This window comes from Pelophylax lessonae (genome assembly GCF_965119305.1).
Source record: "Pelophylax lessonae genome assembly, chromosome: 8".
NCBI classification, from domain to species: Eukaryota; Metazoa; Chordata; class Amphibia; order Anura; family Ranidae; genus Pelophylax; species Pelophylax lessonae.
Window position 1 is genome coordinate 252586954 of NC_138775.1, and position 22429 is coordinate 252609382.

Sequence of the window (22429 nt, forward strand, 5' to 3'; positions counted from 1 at the left end):
TGTACGCTTGTTAGTATGATGCCTCCGACAGCCGTCAGCGCACATTCTGCCAACAAGAATCTGTCATTCAAGCATTAAAATTTTTGTATGCCGATACCAGAGCGGCCGATTGTTCGCCAGGCAGTACAGAATTCGGCCGACAGACCGCAGATTTGCAAGACTGGGCATGCTCAGAAAAGAAAAAACACAGGGAAAGTTAACCATTACATGACATCACTTCTGCAGTCGGCTGTAGTCGGCGGACAAAATTCTTGTGCTGTCTTTGCACTTTTCAACAGACACCGACAGCCCGGGGATAAAAGATGGCCGATCGTTCGCCGACGATCGGTACGTGTGTACAGGGCTTTAAGCCTCGTACACACGCAACGATTATCGGCCGACCGATCGGCCGTCTTTTGTCCAGTGTTGTTGTGTTGGTTGAAATGTGCTCTAGACTGCACTGGACTTTTGTTGGCCAACAAAAACCAACTTCAGAAGTGATGTCATGTGATGGTTTACTTTCCGTGTGTTTTTTATTCTCTGAGCATGCCCAGTCTTGCTCATCAGATTTTTGTCTGCCGAAATCTGTACTGACTGACGAAAAATCGGCCGTTGTGGTGATGGCCAACAAAAATTTTATAGCATGCACACCAGATTTTATTCGGCCGAAAAGTCGCAGTCGGTTGTCGAAAGCATCATACGAACAAGTCTAAAATCGGCCGATCGGACGTTGGCCGAAAATTCCCGGCCAACAATCGTTGAGTGTGTGCGAGGCATTAGTGGTCTGGATTGAGACAAGTAAACACTATAGAGAGATATGCCTTGTTCATATTTCATGTCAGAGGTTCACAACCACTTTAAATGCAAGGAGAGAGACCCCACGGTAAAGGCGACAAGAGCTAAAAACTGGAGCATTTGGAGACTATAAACTAAAGCTGGTGAGCTATTTACTCCACCAGCTTCCACCCATATCTAAAATATCACTTTTTGTGTCAGTCTGACTATTTAAAATACGTCTTTCTAATCTAAGCAAACCTTTTGTGTCCTTTATGGTAAACCACTTCAGATTTTGTGAATAAATAGAAAAGAAACATTCAGGAATGGTGACAGGCATGTGATTATAGGCCTGGCCTTCCAGCTCCGGAATGTGGTTATCACCGGTAAACATAGTATATTGGAGGAAGGAAATGCGGGCTGAAAATAAGATGAAGGATGTTCCGACCCCAGCAAATCTTATTCTGGAGGTCAGTGAACGATGAAAAGGGAAAAGGAGGAGGCCATTTGGTTGGGCTTTTATATCCTACAAGATTTCATGTGTGCGAATTGTGTGTTTATTCAGCCATGCAATACAAAGTGCAGCATTGTGCAAACAATCAGCTTATGTATTTGATATCAAAGCTCTGCCGCAGCTCTGTGACGGGTCGCCTTCTGCCCTTACACCGGATCAAAGCCTGGTAGAAGACTATGATCCATACAGGACTTTGTCAGGTTCTAGGAGGTTCTATTCAAGTTTCCAGCTGATCACCATCTGGAAAGCCTTCATCCATTTCACCAAGGGGTGTTCCTAATCATGCTCTGTAATTGAGAAGCCCCACTCAGGACCGGTTCATGCTGGTCTGACATGCGTTCAACTTCAAGAGCACAAGTCTCAAGATATGAAAGCCATCTTAACTGGTCCGACTTGTGTCAGTCCGACTTGTGAAAAAGGTTCCTGCACTACTTTGGTCTGACTTGGGCACGATTTCAGCCCACTGACTTGAATGGAAGTCACATCCAAGTTGAATCTTCATTTTAAGTGATCCGACTTGTGGCATGCGACTTGTGCTCTCAAACCAAGTGTATGCAATGTTAGAAAGGTAAAATACCCTAAAACAGTGGTTCTCAACTCCGTTCCTCAGGACCTACTAACTGGCCAGGTTTGCAAGATAACTGAAATACATCCCAGGTGATATAATTTGCTGCTAAGTGATTGCAGTATTCTAGTCTGCATCTCCCCGAAGTAATACTTAAAATCTGGCCTGTTAGTGGGTCCCGAGGATAGGAGCTGAGAACCACTGCCCTAAAAAAATGCAGTGGGTCCCACCCCCCCAAAATCAATACCAGGCCCTTTGAGACTGGTATGGATTTTGTGGGGAACCATACGTACAAAACTGCAAAGGGTGGGCCAACTCAATATTGAACCCTACAGACTAATGCCTCGTACACACGCAACGATTGTTGGCCGTGAATTTTCGGCCAACGTCCGATCGGCCGATTGTCGGCTTGTTAGTATGATGCTTCCTACAACCGACTCCGACTTTTCGGCCAAACAAAATCTGGTGTGCAGGCTATAAAATTTTTGTTGGCCGTCAACAGAACGGCCGATTTTCCGTCAGTCAGTACAGATTTCGGCAGACAAAATTCAGATGAGCAAGACTGGGCATGCTCAGAGAAGAAAAAACCCACGGAAAGTTAACCAGAACATGACATCACTTCTGAAGTTGGTTTTTGTTGGCCGAGAAAATTTGTGTGCAGTCTAGAGCACATTTCAACCAACACAACAACACTGGACAAAAGACGGCCGATTGGTTGGCCGATAATCGTTGCGTGTGTACGAGGCTTAAGACTGGGATACCATTAGAGTTTCATGTGCATGTAAAGGTAGGCGTCCCAATACTTTTGGTAATATAGTGTGTGTGTGTGTATATGTATATACAGTGGGTACGGAAAGTATTCAGACCCCCTTAAATTTTTCACTCTTTGTTATATTGCAGCCATTTGCTAAAATCATTTAGGTTCATTCTTCTTCCTCATGAATGTACACATAGCACCCCATACTGACAGAAAAACACAGAATTGTTGACATTGTTGAAGATTTATTAAAAAAGAAAAACTGAAATATCACATGGTCCTAAGTATTCAGACCCTTTGCTCAGTATTTAGTAGAAGCCCCCTTTTGATCTAATACAGCCAGGAGTCTTTTTGGGAAAGATGCAACAAGTCTTTCACACCTGGATTTGGGGATCCTCTGCCATTCCTCCTTGCAGATCCTCTCCAGTTCTGTCAGGTTGGATGGTAAACGTTGGTGGACAGCCATTTTTAGGTCTCTCCAGAGATGCTCAATTGGGTTTAAGTCAGGGCTCTGGCTGGGCAATTCAAGAACAGTCACGGAGTTGTTGTGAAGCCACTCCTTCGTTATTTTAGCTGTGTGCTTAGGGTCATTGTCTTGTTGGAAGGTAAACCTTCGGCCCAGTCTGAGGTCCAGAGCACTCTGGAGAAGGTTTTTGTCCAGGATATCCCTGTACTTGGCCGCATTCATCTTTCCCTCGATTGCAACCAGTCGTCCTGTCCCTGCAGCTGAAAAACACCCCCACAGCATGATGCTGCCACCACCATGCTTCACTGTTGGGACTGTATTGGACAGGTGATGAGCAGTGCCTGGTTTTCTCCACACATACCGCTTAGAATTAGGGCCAAAAAGTTCTATTTTGGTCTCATCAGACCAGAGAATCTTATTTCTCACCATCTTGGAGTCCTTCAGGTGTTTTTTTAGCAAACTCCATGCCGGCTTTCATGTGTCTTACACTGAGGAGAGGCTTCCGTCGGGCCACTCTGCCATAAAGCCCCGACTGGTGGAGGGCTGCAGTGATGGTTGACTTTCTACAACTTTCTCCCATCTCCTGACTGCATCTCTGGAGCTCAGCCACAGTGATTTTTGGGTTCTTCTTTACCTCTCTCACCAAGGCTCTTCTCCCCCGATAGCTCAGTTTGGCCGGACGGCCAGCTCTAGGAAGGGTTCTGGTCATCCCAAACGTCTTTCCTTTGAGGATTATGGAGGCCACTGTGCTCTTAGGAACCTTAAGTGCAGCAGAAATCTTTTTGTAACCTTGGCCAGATCTGTGCCTTGCCACAATTCTGTCTCTGAGCTCTTCAGGCAGTTCCTTTGACCTCATGATTCTCATTTGCTCTGACATGCATTGTGATCTGGAAGGTCTTATATAGACAGGTGTGTGGCTTTCCTAATCAAGTCCAATCAGTATAATCAAACACAGCTGGACTCAAATGAAGGTGTAGAACCATCTCAAGGATGATCAGAAGAAATGGAAAGCACCTGAGTTAAATAAATGAGTGTCACAGCAGAGGGTCTGAATACTTAGGACCATGTGATATTTCAGTTTTTCTTTTTTAATAAATCTGCAACAATGTCAACAATTCTGTGTTTTTCTGTCAGTATGGGGTGCTATGTGTACATTCATGAGGAAGAAGAATGAACTTAAATGATTTTAGCAAATGGCTGCAATATAACAAAGAGTGAAAAATTTAAGGGGGTCTGAATACTTTCCGTACCCACTGTATATATATATATATATATTTACTATGACATAGCATTTATTATATTGCAGCTTACCAATTCTTAGATATGGTGGCTCTGTTAGTTTCCTTTTTTAGGATTTCTTTCTTCTATTATCATCTGGTCATAACATTTTATGAGCGTTTTTGCAGTACATGAAGAAAAAAAGAAAAGCTCAACAAAACCTGTTAGTAGCATTTAGAAGCAGTTAGGAGCATTCAGCATTTTTTTTCTGCTGGAAAAAAATGCTCCAAAACCTTACAAAAACTGAAAATTTATATCAAATACTTACCGTAATTTTCCTTTCCTGATGGACTCCATGGCAGTCTACGTGTGGGTTAGTCCCGCCTCCTCCTACCTCATAGGACCCCACTCCCATAAATTTCACTCTGCCCCAGAGACCATGTTCCATAAAATAGCCTCCTCCGGCAGATGGGTGGGGACTCCGGCTGCCATGGAGTCCATCAGGAAAGGAAAATTACGGTAAGTATTTGATATAAATTTTCCGTTTTCCTGACAGACTCCATGGCAGCCTACGTGTGGGAAATAACTAGCCAAACACACCAGGGTGGGCAATCTGCTGTTCAAAAGAAATTTAATTTGCACCATCAACTGATAGTATCCGCAAACCATAATCAACAGATGATAAAGAAGCTGGCTCGACACAATAATGAGCCATGAAAGTGTGAATTGAGGACCATGAGGCCACTTTGCATACAACTTCGGGAGCCACATGACGAAACGCTGCCCAAGAAGTCGACATTCCTCTTGTAGAATGCGCTGTCACCGCCTCCGGGGGAGCCAACCTTTAGCTCTATATGCCCATTGAATGGACTGGACAATCCAAGATGCGATCGTTCTAGACGAAGCACGCAAGCCTTTATTCTTCCCATAGAACAGGACAAACAAATAACCCGAATGGCGGAAATGAGATGTGGCTTCCAGATATAGTTTCAGAATTTGCCCTACATCCAGTGGATGAGTCGCAGAGTCAGAGGATTTGAATGTTGGCAAGACAATTTCCTTATTTCATGAAAAATAGAGGATACTTTTGGATGCAAATCCAACATGGGAATCAGAACCACCCAATCCGGGAAAAAAAAACGACAAAAAGGGTTCTTTGCATCCCAAAGCTCCTAGCTCAGAGACCCTTTTTGCTGAAGCGACTGCCACCAGAAACGCTACTATAATAGCCAATTCTTTGTATAATAGCCAACAGACAATTCTTTGATGGAGAGTTGAACCAGGTTATCTTTTCTGAGATCTGCAAAGAAATCCAGAACAAGTGGAAGATCCCACTTAGGGAATCTGGGCTTCCTTTGTGGTCTGAGCCTAGAAGCTCCTCTGAAAAATTGCCTCACTAGAGGAAATGGCTGCCATACGTTACCAAGCACGCTCCGAACCACGGTCTGACCTGGGACACGAAAACCTCCAGTGCATCGATTCGGGGTGTATTAATGGGCCTCCCGCTAGTAGCTAGGACGATTGGCCGTATTCAGCTTGCCCGCCAGTGGCCAGGCTTTATGCTTCTCCAATGCATGGGATTGCACACCCGTGTCCTACCCCGCTAGTAGCTAGGGCGTACTGGACTCTTCAGGAATTCAGCCTGGAATCGATCGTGTAAATCACCAGGAAATAGATCGGAAATCTTCATGAGGTAAGACTTGATATCCATCCAACAGGAGGAGGACAAAAAAGGAACATGGTCTCTGGGGCAGAGTGAAATTTATGGGAGTGGGGTCCTATGAGGTAGGAGGAGGCGGGACTAACCCACACGTAGGCTGCCATGGAGTCTGTCAGGAAAACATTTTTTTGCTTCTAGATGCTGAAGCTCAAAAAATGCTAATAGCTTAACCACTTGCCGACTGCCCGCCACAGATATACTGCGGCAGGCTGGCTCAGCTTCACGAACCGACATATGGGTACCCCCAAAAGTGTCAAAAATGTCAGTTAGGGGTCCGATCTGTCTGCTGCGCAATGTCGCAGTCTTGCTAAAAATGGCAGATCACCGCCATTACTAGTAAAAAATAAATAAAAATGACATAAATCTTTCCCCTAGTTAGTAGAGACGAAAACTTTTGAGCAAACCAATCAAAATACGCTTATTGGGATTTTTTTCCCCAAAAAATATGTGGCAAAATACAAATTGGCCTAAAATGATGAAAACATTAGATTTTTACATTTTTTTTTTTATTGGGAAATGTGAAAAATATAGTTATTATTTTTTCAGAAGTGTCACTTTTTTTTTTTTAAAGTGCAAAAAAGAAAAATCGTACAGGTGATCAAAACCCACCAAAAGAAATCTCTATTTGTGGGAAAAAAAGGACATCAATTTTATTTAAAGTACAGTGTCAAACAACCGCGCAATTCTCAGTTAAAGTAACGCAGTGCTGAATTGCAAAAAATGGCCTGGTCATTAAAGCGGAGTTCCGGTGTAACGTGAGAATTACCTACCCCGTGAGAAAAACCTACCCTCGTCATTTCCGGGCAGGAACAGCTGAGCAGCGCAGCAGTGCGCATGCTCAGAGGCCCGGAGACCTAATGAAAAAGAGAAGGAGCTGACTACTGGGCATGCGCAGTAGTATGAAAGTATTAGGGTGTCCGTGAAAAAAACCTACCCACGCGGCGGTGACATTAAAACAGCTGTACTACAATATGAGTCATCGCCGCTTCTTCCCCTGTGACTACCCTGATCTTGGCTATTAAATATAAAAGCGGCTGGCGGCTCTGTTATTTATCTTTTCATGCACCCGCCGGCGCTTTTATATTTAGTAGCCGACATCAGTGAAGTGTCAGGGGAAGGAGCGGAGATGATTCATATTGTAGTACAGCTGTTTTAATGTAACCGCCGCTTTACAGACACTGAGGGTGCACCGGAAGTGACGAGGGTAGGTTTTTCTCACGGGTAGGTAATTTTCACGGAACACCGGCCACAAAATCGACATAATCGATTTTGGGCCATCCGCTTGCTCTTGGTCACCTGAAAAAGAGATGGATAGTTACGATTTTTTTTTGTTTACTTACCTTGTTGAAAAATATACTCACCTTTCTTCCACTTCCGCCCTCTGCGGCCACGGCCCGCGCCGTCACTTCCTCTTTGCATTGATTCCTGGGAGCTGAACGTCATCACTCCCAGGAATCAATGAGCCGGCACCGGCCCCAACGTCAGTTCCGGTGCAGGCGCGTCATTCCCTGCTAAACAGCTTCCGAGCATGCCCAGATGCTGTGCAGGGATGACGCGCCTGCGCCGGGAAACTGACGAGCGGGGCCGGTGCAGGCGCATTCTGGGAGAAGAGGACGAGGAGGTAGAAGAGGACGCGCTGGCCTCAGCTGCCCACACCTGAGATGGCAGCGCTGGAGAAGAAATTTTCAAGGTAAGTATTTCTTCTAAAAGGTAAGTGCGACCCGGGACAGTTCAGAGTCTATCCATTGTGGAATGTACTAGCCCTGACTGTCCCGGGGGTATTTTTAGCTAAATTTCACACCCGTGGCTGGAACTCCGTATTAAGGGGGAAAATCTTCCGGTCCAGAAGTGGTTAAAGTAGTGTGCACTGACACATAGGATAACACTATATTGCTTGTAGCAGCAGGGAAAAAAAATGCTAGTGTGCATGGAGCCTAAGGACCAATGTGAAGGATTGAAAAGTAGAAGGAGATGGGACCACAATCATCTTTACAGGAAGGGATGGGATAGGTCATTTCAATAGCCCACATTTCTGAACAGCCGATCCCCCTAATATGTTATTATTCTCTGATTTTGAATTCCTCCCCATTTTATACCAGATTTGTGACAGGTACACTTTAAGTCATTAACATTTATTGCTGCAAAGAGACCCTTTCAAGCACTGTGCATTGGATATACTTAAATACGTTTAATAAAGTCTTCAAACTCTTTGCTGGAAGCGGCGCTATGTAAAGTGATCTACTTGTTCTTATATCTGGCCTCCATGTATACAAAACAAGCCATCATCGGTGTCAGAAGTCTGGATGGGGTCAGGGATAAAAGAAGTCATTTTGTCTTCCCTACACACGATGTGTGATACAATGCATCTCTTTTGATGGCGGTAGCTCCAGGCAATGTGGGAGAGTGAGAAGGTTCATCTAGTACGCGGCACAATGAAATCTGTGTCATTTCCTACACGGGAATTCTGTCTGATGTGTGACACTGCGGGGTGACAGTAGGGTGAGTGTACACAAATGTGTGTCTATGTAATAAAATACACTGCTATAAATGCTTCATGCGTTTACACACTGGTGTCTTTAATGAATTTACTGTAAAGCACACTAATAAACCACTATGGCGCAAAGACTGAGTGCGGATGAATAAGAAGAGATTAAATAAAAACCCTTGGGGGTAAGAAGTTCTAAAAATTCCTAAAAAAAAAGTGGATGTAAACAGTTCAGGCACTGGAGGATGGTTGCAGCTCCTCTTAACCCGAGGCTTGAGAAACTCTAGTGCACAGACAACAATCAGAAAAGAGAGGGCGCCACCATCTAAGTGCAGCTTTTCATTAGTAAAAACAATATTGTAAAAACGTATGCCCTCACTGCAGTATGTGGGGAGTCAACAAATGCCTCAATGGTGATCTCAGCATAGAAAAAAAAGCTATTCAGTCGCAAGGAATGCATGAGGACACGAGGCCATACAATGAATTTAGAGGAGAAGAGATTTAACCTCAGGCTACGCAGGGGGTTCTTTACAGTGAGGGCTACAAGACTGTGGAATTCTCTGCCACACATGGTAGTAACTGCGGGGAGTATGGCTACTTTTAAAAGACTCTTGGACGTACATCTCAAGGATCAAAACATTCAGGGGTATGGGAAATGAATACATTCACACACACCTATACAGGTTGAACTGGATGGATTATTGTCTTTATTCAACCTCAACTAATGTAACATGTTGGGAGCGATTACAAGCGCCTAATTTATTCTCCTTGGAGAGGAGACGCCTGAGAGGGGACATGATAGCGATTTACAAATACCTCAACGGTGATCTGAGCATATGAAAAAAACTATTTAGTCTCAAGCAGTGTAAGAAGACACGTGGTCACACAATGAGATTAGAGGTGAGGCGGTTTAACCTTAAGCTGCGTAAGGGGTTCTTCATTGTAAGGGAAGTGAGAATGTGGAACTCTCTTCCACAATTGGTGGTAGATGCGGGGAGTATGGCTACTTTTAATAGACTCTTGGATCGCAATCTCACAGATCACAACATTGAGGGTTATGGGAAATGATCAGGCCACTGACACACACACACCTGTATAGGTTGAACTGGATGGACTGATGTCTTTATTCAACCTCAACTACTATGTAACTATGTATAATAGACATCATCCCTCCGTTCAGCAAAGTTTGTCAAGGAAGCAGCCAGTGACAGCAGAGTTCGCCAGGGAAGGGACTGGTATCTGCAGAGTTATGCCAGTAAGCTGCTGGGTGACAGATGGCAGTAGGTTGAACCATGCTGGAACATAAACTGTGCGGTGAAGTGGCTGGATGTTCCGGACTTGGCTCGGCGGGTGACATCACAGACTGATGATGTGTGGGCTCTTCCCTGGCAAACTCTGCAGTTACCAGCTATTTCCTTGACAAGCTCTGCTGAACAGAGGAATGATGTCTATTATACATGCTTACTCCCCACATAATGCAGTGAGGGCATACCTGCTTTTATGCCATTGTTTTGAATTATAAAAAAAGCTGCACTTAGATGGTGGCGCCCTCTCTTTTCTGTTTGTTGTCTTTGAAGAATGTGATTCAGATGACTTTAGTGTTTTCTTATGTAAAAAGCGGCACATTAACAGAACCAGCGATTCCTTGTTATCCTATTAGTAATGATGCATTTATACTATAGTGTTTTGCAAGATTTTGCATGCATTTATGAAATGCATAAAAACTTGTGCCACATAAAGAAGCATATTTTTCGTGTGTTGGAATTAACAGGTTGTCCTATACATTTAGCGCAACAACACGCAAAAAGATGAATATTCACAGCACCTGGCGTTGCATGTCATAGTGTGAATCTGGCCTAAGTATTCCCCCTTTTTCAAACTGCCCCTATTCCTGAGGACTCCTATGCCACAGCACACTAAGGCTGCATTCACATGTCAGCGTATGGATTGTGGGCAGAATCGCTGCGATTCCGCCCGCGATCCGGAAAACATTGCAAATTGCGGGACGCCTGTGCGTTGCCCGTGATTTGCAATAGCACCCCAAACGCTGAGCGATGTTGCCGCGATTTTCGCCTGCCGAATCGCGGTAACATCGCGCAAAAAAAATCGCGGGACGCGTTACGCCCAAAAAAGTACAAGAGCTTCTTTGGAGCGTAATGCGTCCTGCGTTTTTTTTTGCGCGATGTTACCGCAATTCTGTAGGCGGAAATCGCGGCAACATCGCTCAGTGTTTGGGGTGCTATTGCAAATCACGGGCAACGCACAGGCGTCCCGCGATTTGCAATGATTTCCGGATTGCGGGCGGAATCGCTGCGATTCTGTCCGCAATCCATACGCTGACATGTGAATGCAGCCTAACTGCTAGTGTGAAGTCCAAGGATGGCTCCGGCCAGCAAAATTCACGGTTGAAAACAAATAAAAGGAATTGATTTATTGACCCAAATATTTATAAAGAAACAAACAAATATGCCTGGTCGCCTCACAGGTCGCCTTCTATAGGGAAGCTGCGGACCCGTTCTAATAGGAGCGACAGAAGTCGCTCCGACTTAGAAAAAGGGTCCGGAGCTTCTTTGGGGCGACCCGAAGCGACCGTCATAGACTTCAATGTTATGAAGTCCGTGCCGGCCGCTCCGAGGTCGCGGCGCGCTGCTCTCACCGCGACCTCGGAGGTCGTCTGGGGAAGTCGGATCGCCCCAGTATGAACGGGGCCTTAGTCTGGCAGAGAGAACAAATCACCAGTATTGCTGGTGAGCTCCCTAAATCCGATTCTTCCCCATTACTGACCATGCCTTGTTCTGCACTGTGTCTCTGTATGGAAGCAGCCACCTTGGTAGAGGCGGGGGCTTTGCTTCCCCATGTTAGACCCTCCAGCAAGGAAAACATCAGTGATCTGTGAAACAGTGATCAGCACAGTTGTGATTTCTACACCTTTTACTCCAAATCTCATTAGACAAGGGCCATCAATCTCACAATGCAGATATAAAGCTATGAGGCTGGAGGCACAGGAGTGCTTAGGCACACTCACAAAGCAGGACAACACTTCTTCCTACTGACAACCTAAAAACCCTTGGCGTCTTATGAGGTCTTGAGAAGAAAAGTGCAACGCCTAGACAGATTCACCCCCCCCCAGAGGATGACTGTTGGTGCTCTTGCTCAGAGTGTCTTCCCAACACTAATAAAACATGGAAGTATAAGGTAGAGAGCCATCAACTTGTCCTTCCGAAAATCGTCACTTTATTACATCGGGTGGAGGGTACAAAATGCAGTGGCTTACGCATTTAGGCAAAAAGCCTTAAAGCGGTAGTATACCGATTTTTGTGACTTTTACCTACAGGTGAGCCTATAATAAGGCTTTCCTGTAGGTACAATTAATATCTCCTAAACCTGCACGGTTTAGGAGATATTTGCACTGCATGCAGCCGCTGACGCTATCGGCGCATGCGCTCTGAAGGTCCGGCGGACCTTCAGAGTTCCTTGCCGGAAAGGTAATCCCCTGCGCGCATGCGCTGGAGTGACGTCACAGCGCCGGAGCCGCCGAACCCGGAAGAGACGCCAAGGGATGATGTCCGCTCCCACAGCGGTGACCGGGGGTCCGTGTTGGGCTTGTTTTAAGGTAAGTATTTCATAATGAGCTAGTATGCGATGCACACTAGCTCATTATGTCTTAGTCTTGCAGGGTTTTTTTTTTACTACCGCTTTAATCATAGCCATGAGGCCTTGTTCATTGTAAAATCAGGCATATTTGTGTGCCTGGAAAGCCAAGGTACTGTGTAGAGCCGCCGACTGTCATAAGTGGTTGAATGAGGCTGAAAATGGGTATATGCTGGTGGAGGAAACTAGGAGAGTCTGCAATTTTCACATGATTGGATGATGGAATTCAGAAGGGTTTCTGCTTATTTACTAAGCTCTGGAGCAACTGCACTTTGCAAAGTGAACAGTCTATTTGCCTTTAGAAAATCAACCCCATAGGGCTCCTAATTGAGACAAGTACACACTATAGAGGGATATGCTGTGGTTTACAACCACTTTTACTGCTATGGACAGCAATGCTATTTTTTTTTTATGACAATTGCTTTTTATATCTACGTTGATTCTTTGTATTGTTCTTTTTTTCCCACATTGGGTACCACCAAGCTGAGCTGTTTATTTTTATTGCACAGAAGGTACAGAGATACTTCTGAAGCTAAGAGCCGGTTCACACTGGGGCGACTTGTCAGGCGACTTGGTTGCCTGACAAGTCGCCGTGGGTCACCTGCCATAGATTAGCACAGGACCCGTTCTAATAGGAACGACACAAGTCGCTCTGACTTAGAAAAAGGGTCCTGTACTACTTTGGGGCGACCTGGAGCGACCTGCATTGACTTCAATGATATGAAGTCCGTGCATGCCGCTCCGAGGTCGCGGTGCGCGCTGTGCACCGCGACCTCACAGGTCGCCCCGGCAAGTCAGATCGCCTCAGTGTGAACCGGCTCTAAAAGGATATTGCGGCCCGGGACAAACGCCCATTACTGAGCAATGATACCCGTATATAATCAGAGCCCTAAACTAAACAATTGCAATTCCATTTTGATTAAATCTGACAAACTCCTGAAAACCGACTTCCCCAATGACTTTTGCAGATTTTCCTCCTAAGAATAATTGTCTTTGTTCTGTCTATAGTGCAGCTCACCCTGCCAAGTTTCAGAATCACCCAACATTCACACTGAGCGGTGCAGAAAGCAGAGACGATGTGTTGTGTGCGCTCATCTCTTCCAATCCTGCAGAGTTCTGTCTACTAAAAATGGAATCTGGATGATTCTTTGATATCACAGCTCCTTGTATACTTTCTCTCTTACAATCACACAACTGGGTTTTAGTGCTGTGAATTAAAGTAGAACTACAAGCAAAACTTTTTTTTTTTTTCATTTTGGATACAGTAAGGGAGGATTATAACTAGTGATCGACCGATATCGGTTTTTTGTTGCCAATACCGATACCGATATTTTGGCCAATGCATATCGGGATCGGCCAATATTTCCGTACATTTAAAAAAAAAATATTTAAATTTTTTTTTTCTTGACAGGTACAGTTGTGGAGGGATCTGGGGGTCTAAAAGACCCCAAACCCCTCCTCTGCACTTAAAAGCATTCAAAACGCCAAGTAATTTTTTTTAATCTGGCGCCGAGTACCCGGAAGTGATGTCATGACATCACTTCCGGGTTTTTGCATGGAGACCCGATCAGAGCCAAATGCGGCTTTGATCGGGTCTTCGGCAGCCATGCAGTCTGGTTGCCCGGGTCTCCCAGTGGGACGGGAGACCCGGGCGAGCCGCGGGAGGGGGGGGGGGATGTCCCCTTACACTCCTTGTAATGACAGTCGAACGGCTTCTCGGCCGCATCAGTTGTCATTACAAGACAGCTGACCCTCAGCTATGGACGCCGGTACCAGGGGGATGCCTCTAGCTGCAGGCGTCACTCCGGTACAAGCACTTTCCCAAAATATCTGCAAAATCGGTAACCTCCGGGGCCGATTCTGATATATCGGGGAAAGTGCATATCGGACCTCGATATATCGGCTTTGCCAATAATCAGTCGATCCCTAATTATAACTCCTGTAAAGGTTTATATTTGCCATCTTTGTTCCATTCTTTGTTCTATTGGGGAGATTTTCCTTCACTTCCTGTCCCATAGCCAAACAGGAAGTGAAAGGAAATCCCTGCAAATTAAAGTGGAACTTTATTCAGAAAATTGCTAGATCACTTCAGGCTGGCCCCTTTTGCACGTATATCTGTGTAAAACATTAAAAATAAGTGCCTATATTGTTTAAAATCCATTTATACACTATCTCACCCTGCTCTGCACATGCTCAGTTGCTCTCCATTATAGGCACTTTTAGGCACTGTCGAGCTTGTAGAGGCCGATCTGCTGACAGCCTTGAGCTGGGTTCACACTGGGTTGTGGAGTGGCTCACAGCAGAAGGTCCGGTGCGTCCCGTTCACTGTTTCAGGTCCGAATTCGGTCCGAATTTTTGGCTGGATTCAGACCTGAAATGGACCAGAAGATGCACACGAAATTCCTGCAAATCGCTCCCCAGCTGTCCATTGAGAGCCGGTCACACTCTCCTGACATGCAAATTGGATGCTGGGAAAAATTTGCACCCGTGTGAACCCAGCCTTAAATTAGAATCAAATCTTCCTATCCATTACAGCCAAGAAAGCTGCTTCTGTTTGATCTGCAACTGCCATGGTGCTGCCCATGTAGTCAAATATGACACCAGCCATTTCATGGTTTGAAAGTTTGGTTACGGTTGAAGCAAATGTGACAGTAAGCAATCCTGGCATTCCAGAAATGAAACAATTTTCTGACACCGTTAAATTGATGGGTTTAGTTCCACTGATTTACTGCTGTTCAGGGGCGCTGGGCTTCAGCAAAATGGTGGCAAAATGGCGGCCTTCATCAAGAATAAACAGGAGCAATGCTGGAGGCAATTTACAGCACACCCTAATTTTGGTGGCAGAATTATTATTGTAGAATGTATGTTCCTTGCTAAAGAACATTATTGTTTATCAAGTTGCTATGGGTCAAGTTCTGCTTTAAGAGAACCCCTTAAGGCCCCCAGGCCATAAGAACTATTGTCTCCATTGGAAGATTTTCCCTCTATTACTTTTCTGGGGACAACCCAAAATGTGGGATTTTCTTTTACTTTCAATGATAATGGTAAACAGGACAAATAGAGAGGATGAATCTCCCTAATGGGGGCACAGACAACAATAAAAAGTGACAGGGGTGCTAATCCATCTCCACTCTATCCAGAACTAAAAAAAGTTTTGCCTTTAGTTATACTGCTTGCTGCATTGGTGGGTTTTACATTCAAATGCACCTTCCATAGGAATGAATAAAAACACATGTAAGGCTCCATTCACATATAGACGTTTCGGATAGCGGGCAGAATTACGCAGATTCTCCATTGCAAGTCGCGGGATGCCCATGCGATTCCCGTGACTTGCAATGGCACTCCAAGCGCGGCGTGATTTTGCCAAGATTGCTGCCCGACGAATCGCGGTAAAATTGCGCAAACAGAATCGCGGGACGCCTGTCGCCCAAAATAAGTTCTTGTACTTCAGGCATCTCGCGATTCTCTGTGCGTGATTTTACCGCGATATGTTGGGCGACCATCGCAGCAAAATCGTGCTGCATTTGGCGTGCCATAGCAAGTCACGGGAATCGCACGGGCATCCCCCGACTTGCAATGGTTCGGGATCACGGGCAGAATCGCTGTAATTCTTCCCACAATCCAAAATGCCTATATGTGAATGGAGCCTAAGACACATAAGAAACTGTCAGGTATGAAATAGGCAGTGGTGTGATGTTGCCTTACAAAGTTCCGAACCGTCACTTACCTGAGCGGACAGATGCTGCAGAATCTTCACGCTTTTTAGCTGCAAACATAAAATAAAACTTAAATAAAAATAAATAAATAAAGTCTTTCATATCTGATTTTCCTTGTAAGAAAACAGTACACATTAAATGAAAATCGTTGGTTCTGTTCACGTACAAGAACATTTTTTTAATTTGTCCCTTAGGAAATTTTAGTTTGGAAAGTGTGAATCAAATTTCGAAAGTTGTGTACTATACTAAAATTGAAAGATTGGTACTCGTTCCTCTTTTTCTTCTGAATTTCTCATAGTGTGTACCCCTACTTTAGAGTATAAAAGAATTAGAAGCGCATAAGTAACCCTAGTTTTTTTTTGCACATTAAGACCTGGTTTGGACCATTAAGGGTGCGTTCCTGTTTTTGCCCATTCTAGCACATCAAGGTTTTAACAGCCGAATAAAATTCAATGTGCAAGAATGTGCAAAAAGTACGGCAGGTGCAACTTTTATAATTACGCCAAACTAAACTGCATTGTGCAGCATAAATCCTGCAGCCACAAAATTAAATTATTTAGGCAGCACAGTGCCTAAGGGGTTAGCACTTCCATCTATCAGCACTAGGGTTGTCGGTTTGAATCCCAACCATGGTACTACCTGCCTGGAGTTTGCATGTTCTCCCTGTGCCTGCATTGGTTCCCCCAGTTTCCTCCCACACTCCAAAGGCATGCTGGTAGGTTAATTGGCTCCTGTCTAAGTTGGCCCTACTATTTGTATGTCAGGTAAAGGAGTTGTAAAGCCAGAAGGTTTTTTATCCAAATGCATTAAGATAAAAAGCCTTCTGTGTGCAGTATACTACCCTCAGCCCCCCAAATACTTACCTGAGGTCACTCTCTGTCCAGGAATGTCCATGAGTGTCTCAGCTGACCGAGATTATCCTTCCTGATTGGCTGAGACACAGCAGTGGCACCATTGGCTCCCGCTGCTGTCAATTAAAATCAGCTAGCCAATCAGGGAGCAAAGGGGGCGAGATTGGGTCTCTGTGTCTGAATGGACACAGGGAGCTGTGACTCCCAAAGCAAGCTGCGGCCAGGATCACAGAAGAGGGACCTGAGAAGAGGAGGATCCAGGCTGCTCTCTGCAAATCCTCTGCAACAGAGCAGGTAAGCATAATATGATTATTATTTTTTTAGGAAAAAATACAAGACTTACAAATCACTTTAAGAACTTAAGCCCCGGAGGATTTGGCTGCTAAAAGACGGGGGGTTTTTTGCGATTTTTTACTGCGTGACTTTAACGGACAATTGCGCAGTCGTGCGACGCTGTACCTAAACAAATTTGACGTCCTTTTTTTTCCCACAAACAGAGCTTTCTTTTGGTGGTATTTGATCACCTGTGCGATTTTTTGATCATGCGCTATAAACAAAAAAAGAGCGTAAATTTTGCAAAAATAACAATATTTTTCACATTTTTTTATATGAAATTCCCCCCCAAAAAAATGTAAAAATCAAAATTTTTTAACATTTTCGGCCAATTTGTTTTATGCTACATATGTTTGGTAAAAAAAAAATCGCAAAAAGCATATTTTGATTGGTTTGCGCAAAAGTTATCGCGTTTACTAACAAAGGGAAAGATTTTTGTCATTTTTGGTGTTTTTTTTTTTTTTAACGCGTAATGGCGGCGATCTGCGATTTTTTTGCAGTACTGCGACATTGCGGCGGACAGATCGGACCCTTGACTGACATTTTTGACACTTTTGGGGGTACCAGTGACATTACTGCAGTAATCAGTGCTATACATATGCACTGTTACTGCAAAAATGACACTGGCAGGGAAGGGGTTAACTGTATTGGAGAGGGAGGGGTTAAGTGTGTCCTAGGGGCGTGTTTCTAACTGTAAAGGGACATGGCTATTGGTGTAAAAACAGAGATCAATGGTCCTACATAGTAGAACCGTCTGATCTTCATTTTTACACCAGGGAGAATGACAGGCGGCTTGTTTACATAAGCCGTCCGCCTTTCTCCCTTCACCGGAGTGATCGTGAGTGACCGGCGGACGATCGGGTCCGCCGGTCACACGCACTGACTTGTCAGTGAACGAGCCGGGGCGGGCGCGCGCCCGCCCGCAATTGGCTCACAAGTCAATGACAGGCGAGTGACGTACCCCTACGTCACTCTGCCTGGCCGGGGCTGACTGCCGCAGTATATAGTCGTGCGGCGGTCGGCAACCAGTTAAGGAACTTAGACTGTAAGCTTCTTGAGGGCAGGGACTGATATGAATGTACAATATATATATGTAAAGTGCTGTGTAAATTGACAGAGCTATATAAGAACCGGTAATAAATAAATAAAAAAACCTTTGTGGGGGGTGCTGTTACATTAGGTCAGAGGGGTTAGGCTGTCAAATGATGGCAGAGCAGTGTGGCCCTGGTTCTTGGAGGACGTCATATGACGGTGCCCCAGAACGGACGCGCAGCATGGCGTTTGCTGCCGCCTCATGTTCCTAGGACACGGCACAAACCCGATCTTGGTAAAGAGCCAATGAAGTGGCTCTTTACCCTTGTGATTGGCTGTGTCCAATCACGGCCGGTCACATGTAAATGAGGAAGTACTGTTTATCGGCGTTCCTCGCCCCACACTGTCAGATTGTGTGGCGAGGCGAGCCAATCAGCGGCTCCTCCTCAAAGGGGAGTCCAGGACAGGTAATCAGGGCATTGATCATCAGTGCCCTGATTACAGTAGAGAAAAAACAGTGCACATCAGTCAAAACCAATCAATGCCCATCAGTGACATCAATTAGTGCCCATCAGTGACACCAATTAGTGCCCATCAGTGACACCAATCAATGCCTCTTAGTGATGCCAGTCAGTGGCCATCAGTGCCTGCTCATCTGTGCTGCCTATCAGTGCCACCTATCAGTGCAGCATATCAGTGCCTCCTCATCAGTTCCCATCAGTGCCGCCTCATCAGCGCACATCAGTGAAGGAGAAAAATTACTTATTTACAAAATTTACTAACAAAAACTTTTTTTTTCTTCAAAATTTTCTTTCTTTTTCCTTTTTTTTAGTAAACGAAAAAACCCAGCGGTGATTAAATACCACCAAAAGAAATCTCTATTTGTGTGGAAAAAAATTATATAAATGTCATTTGGGTACAGCATTGCATGACCGCGCAATTGTCATTCAAAGCGTGACAGCGCTGAAAGCTGAAAATTTGCCTAGGCAGGAAGGGGGTTAAAGTGCCCAGTATTGAAGTGATTAACCACTTTAATACAGGGCACTTCCCTCCCTTCCTGCCCAGGCCAATTTTCCCCTTTTAGCGCTGTTGCATTTTGAAAGACAATTGCGCGGTCATGCAACACTGTACCTACACCAAATTTATGTCATTTTCCCCCCACAAATAGAGCTTTCTTTTGGTGGTATTTGATCACTTCTGGGTTTTTTCCTTTTTGCTAAGCAAATAAAAAAAGACCAAAAGTTTGGGAAAAAAAAAAAATTGTAAATAAATACGTTTTTTCCTGCACTTATGAGCACTGATGAGACTGCACTGACAGGCACTGATGAGGAGGCACTGATGGGGTGGCACTGATGGGGTGGCACTGATAGGCGGCACTGATAGGTAGCACAGATATGCAGCATTGGTGGGCACTGATAGGCGGCACTGCTGGGCACTGATAGGCGGCATTGATGGACACTGATAGGTGGCACTGATAGGTGGCACTGACAGGCACTAATGGGCACTGATAGGCGGCACTGGTGGGCACTGATGGAGCGGCACTGATCGGCACTGACAGGCGGCACTGATGGGCACTAATGGGCACTGATAGGTGGCACTGGTGGGCAATAATGGGCACTGGTGGGCGACACTAAAGGATGGCAATGATGGGCACTTGTGGGCAGCACTGATAGGGAGGACACTGGCGGGCAGCACTGATGGGGAGGACACTGGCGGGCAGCACTGATGGGGAGGGCAATGGGGGGCTCCCTGAGCCCTGATTGCCATCCCTGGTGGCCATAGTGGGCATCCCTGGGGTCATGGTGGGCATCCCTGGGGTCATAGTGGGCATCCCTGGTGGATCTAGTGGCATTCCCCCCCCCCCCCGAGGGTCTGCACTGGTAATCAATGATCTGATTACCAGTGCCGATGTTCTAAAATTTTGTCGGACCCGTGAAAAAATCGGACCTCGTCACTTCCGGTGACAGATCATCACAAAACAGCTGATAGGAGTTGTCCGTGCGCATGCGCAGAAGACATTTTTCGAGGTTTGGCAAAATTATAACAGAGAGCGGACAGCTGATTGAGAGAAGGCGGGGCTGAGGTGCGACGGAGGACACCGCAGCGTCATCGAGACATTAGGGACGGAGGCACATATGCAGAGCTGGCGGAGGAGGCGGGATGGAGGTGCGGCCGTGTAATAAATGCAGGGCTTTAGCGACTCCTTCTGTTTTATTATCTTTAGTAATTATCGTATTATTTATCCTTCGGATTTCATTACATTTAGTATTTCTATAATACAAAATAAGAAATACTAAATGTTACGAAATCCTAAGGATAAATAATACGATAATTACTAAAGATAATAAAACAGAAGGAGTCGCTAAAGCCCTGTATTTATTACACGGCCGCACCTCCGTCCCGCCTCCTCTATTCAGCTCTGCAGATGACACGGCGGTGTCTTCCGTCCCACCTCAGCCCCGCCTTCTCTCATTCAACTGTCCGCTCTGTGTTTTATAATTTTACCAAACCAAGATAATGTCTTGTGCGCATGCGCACTTGAGACTCCCATAACCGGAAGTGACGAGGTCCGATTTTTTCACGGGTCCGACAAAATTTTACAACAACGACCCCCCCCCCCCCGTCAGGGGAGCCGCCGATCGGCGCTCCTTTTCTCGTGCCTGTCAGGCACGAACTAAGGAAAGCCGATCAGCGGCTATTCCTGTTTTACTATGTGACCAGCCGTGATTGGACACAGCTGATCACATGGTAAAGAGCTACGTCAGTAGTCTCTTTACCGAGATCGGAGATGCAGGGTGTCAGACTGACACCTCGCATCACCGATCGCCGCTCTGCGCGCCCCTGGGGGGCGCCAAGAGCTGTGTTATCCTGCCGCCGTCATATGACGTCCGGTCAGGATAACACAACCACATTCCCGCCGTCATTCTGTTATAGGGCGCGCGGGAAGTGGTTAAAGGGAACCTGGACTGACATAAGTACAGAAGTTGTCATTGCTCCCTTCCTTCTAAAAATGTTAGTTACATGGCAGTCTCTGTCTTTAGTAATTCTGAGCTGGAACCAGTGTGTACATTAGGATAGTCAGAATAAAGTCAGAGCTCCTAGTCTGCTGAAGTCATTGGATCAGCAGCCAGGGAGCTTTTTTCAAAAGGGGAATCAAGCAATGGCCATAGCTCCCAACTGTCCCTGATTTCCAGGCACTGTCCCTGATTTTAAATAAAGTTCCTCTGTCCCTCCTTCCTCCTCATTTGTCCCTCATTTTGGTCTGATCTATATAGTTATATATAAAATGCACAGTTTATTTTTCAAAAAGAGTTTCCCAGTGCTAAACCTTTCATCCAATTTCTAAATTGCTGCGTTTGTAAATTCCACAAGCCAATATAAAGGAATATTAGTGGTAAAAAAGCACTTGTGTGTTTAACTAATCATTTTTTTAAATGGAATTCTCCTTTAAGGGGGGGGGGGGGGGGGCGTGGCAGTGGGTGTGTCCTATGCCTGCGCACTTTTGCTTATATGCTCAAAATGTTGGGAGGTGTGCAATGGCAGCCATTCATACTTCCTTAGTGCAAGCTGCCTTCATATCGGTCAGTTGTTGCATGGGGTAAGTCCTGGACTGCTCAAAATTCTACAGTTGGACTGAAACAAGTGATGGGATGAGCACTGAACTCTGAAGAAACATGGAATAAGATGTACCGGAGGTTTTGCCCTTCCTGCTTGCACTCCCTGGCTTCTTCTCTTTACTCTTAGGTCTTCGTGCCGATCCACGGGAGGCGCGGGATGGAGATCTAGATGATCCTTGGGTGGACATTGCTGAAAGACAGTAGAAGAAACCACTTATTGGCATTACTAAAGGACTGAGAGAGAGTGAGAACACTCCCAAATACAAGTGTGAAATACCCAGGAAGAGTCTTTAGCCTACTTTGCTGTTAAGACAATTGCCTTCCGTTAGTGACCGTTTTAGGCTAAAGGTGGCTACAAGTGAAATTCACCACAAAACACTGAAAATTAAAATAATTTAAAAATACACACAGAAATGGAAAATGATTTCAATATGCTTGTGCATTGTGTACTGATATGGTAACCTTCCTTAAAGTGGATGTAAACTTGATTCATGAAATTTGACCTGGGCACATATTTGTAGTGTTTACTTATCTCTCTCCAAAGCACTAAGACCCATGTCTTTCTGCTGCTCTGTTCTTCTGTTATCAGCATGATAACTTCTGACAGGTTCTCCGACACGGGAGAAAAAAGCAGCTGGAAATTTGTGTCAGGGTGGGTGTTAAAAAAAGATTAGCAGAGAGCTGGGCTATTCACAGCACAGCTCTGCAAGTATCTTCATTCCTTTGCCTATGTGGAGGGGGGGAGGGGAAG

At 45.3% G+C, this 22429-nt stretch overlaps 1 protein-coding gene across 2 annotated transcripts in view; it reads right to left on the reverse strand.

The window, feature by feature from the left end:
• The window catches only part of DNAI3 (dynein axonemal intermediate chain 3), a gene marked incomplete at its 5' end in the record, with an annotated part of 119222 nt that extends 97356 nt beyond the window's left edge, over positions 1 to 21866 (reverse strand). For both annotated transcript variants that reach the window (XM_082265820.1, XM_082265819.1), the window contains 2 exons: positions 15857 to 15895; positions 21752 to 21866. In XM_082265820.1, coding sequence (XP_082121946.1) covers positions 15857 to 15895; positions 21752 to 21866 — 154 coding nt within the window. The remainder of the gene's footprint in view (positions 1 to 15856; positions 15896 to 21751) is intronic.
• Positions 21867 to 22429: the final 563 nt, after the last annotated feature.